The sequence below is a fragment of the Suricata suricatta genome, unplaced genomic scaffold (genome assembly GCF_006229205.1).
Source record: "Suricata suricatta isolate VVHF042 unplaced genomic scaffold, meerkat_22Aug2017_6uvM2_HiC HiC_scaffold_5933, whole genome shotgun sequence".
In the NCBI taxonomy this organism is placed as follows: domain Eukaryota; kingdom Metazoa; phylum Chordata; class Mammalia; order Carnivora; family Herpestidae; genus Suricata; species Suricata suricatta.
This window is the reverse complement of record NW_021908578.1, coordinates 1-1,298: the sequence shown is the minus strand read 5'-3', so window position 1 is coordinate 1,298 and position 1,298 is coordinate 1. Positions and strand designations below refer to the sequence as shown.

General features: G+C 38.7%; 1 protein-coding gene across 1 annotated transcript; it reads right to left on the bottom strand.

The window, feature by feature from the left end:
• Positions 1–8: 8 nt before the first annotated feature.
• Positions 9–401, bottom strand: LOC115285257 (olfactory receptor 56A1-like; the record flags this gene model as incomplete). Its single annotated transcript, XM_029931569.1, has 1 exon — positions 9–401. A coding segment is annotated over exon 1 (393 nt), but the record flags the coding sequence as incomplete, so codon positions are not given.
• Positions 402–1,298: the final 897 nt, after the last annotated feature.

Sequence of the window (1,298 nt, the reverse complement as noted above, 5' to 3'; positions counted from 1 at the left end):
CGTAGTGGGTGGCAGATGGCCACGTAGCGATCATAAGCCATGACCATGAATGTGCAGGACTCCATGGGGAGGAAGCAGTTCATGATGAACATCTGGAGGAAGCAGGCAGAAAAGCTGATGGACCTGAGGTCAAACCAGAAGATGGCCAGGACCTTGGGGATGACGGTCAGGCAGAGCACGATGTCCAGCAGGGAGAGCAGGCTGAGCAGGTAGTACATGGGCTCGTGAAGAGAGGCCTCCAGCCAGATGGTGATGAGTAGCATGGCGTTGGCCCCCATGGCCAGGAGGAAGAGGAGGCTGAGGGGCAGGGACAGCCAGTGCTGCCAAGTCTGGTAGTTAGGGAAGCAGATGAGGAGGAATTCAGAAACGGGAGTGGTAGAGTAGTTGCTGGGTGATGTCATGAGATAAATCCTAAAATGAGATTTCACCTGGGTTTATATATGGTAAGACCTAGGAATTAGGGTGATAGAAAATAAACCGTCAAAATGTTTGCTAACACTTACTCATCCAGAAAACTGTTAACAATTCCAAATGAAGGCAAAGTTCAGTAAAGATATCTGTGAAGAGGGAGGGAGCTTAGCAAATTATTTCTTAAGTTAATTCAGAGCAACAAATAAGACAGACTACACACAAGGTGTAGAAGCAAAATGAGAAGAATTACCTCAGTAATTAAACTCAATTAAATTCAACTCAACTAAAAAAATTACCTCAGTAATTACAGTATTAAAACATACTGTAAAGCTACAAAAACCTTTCCAAATGATACTTACATGTGACACTAATAAAGAAAATTGACTGTGATCCCACAGGCCAGAAATGTTTACTAGTTTTCAGAGTAATGTAGAATTGATAAAAATATCATAAGGTCATATTTTACTGTGGGTCTTTTGATTGAGTATTGCTGACATAATTTGTTAGACAGTGGAAAAGTGAGTTTTTCCTGTTTTAATTATCACACATCAAAATCAATTTGAGATGGAAAAATTCATTATATACTCCCAATGTTATGATAAAATAAAAAAAAATTAAATACTGATTAAACGTAAAGTTCCCATAAAATTCCCTATCATTCTGACTTACTGTACCTCAAGCACAACCTATCCTAAACATGCTTAATTCAAGCCTGCACAAATACAGTTCAGTGTTCCCTTGGAAACTTATGCTCAATGCTGGCTATTTTCATTAATATTTATAATCACCAACCTCAAATGAACACTTAATAAGAAAGTCCATTATAATTACCTCTGGTCAATTTGCTCCCTCACTCCTTAAAAGCAATTTTAAAAATTTTTTAAATT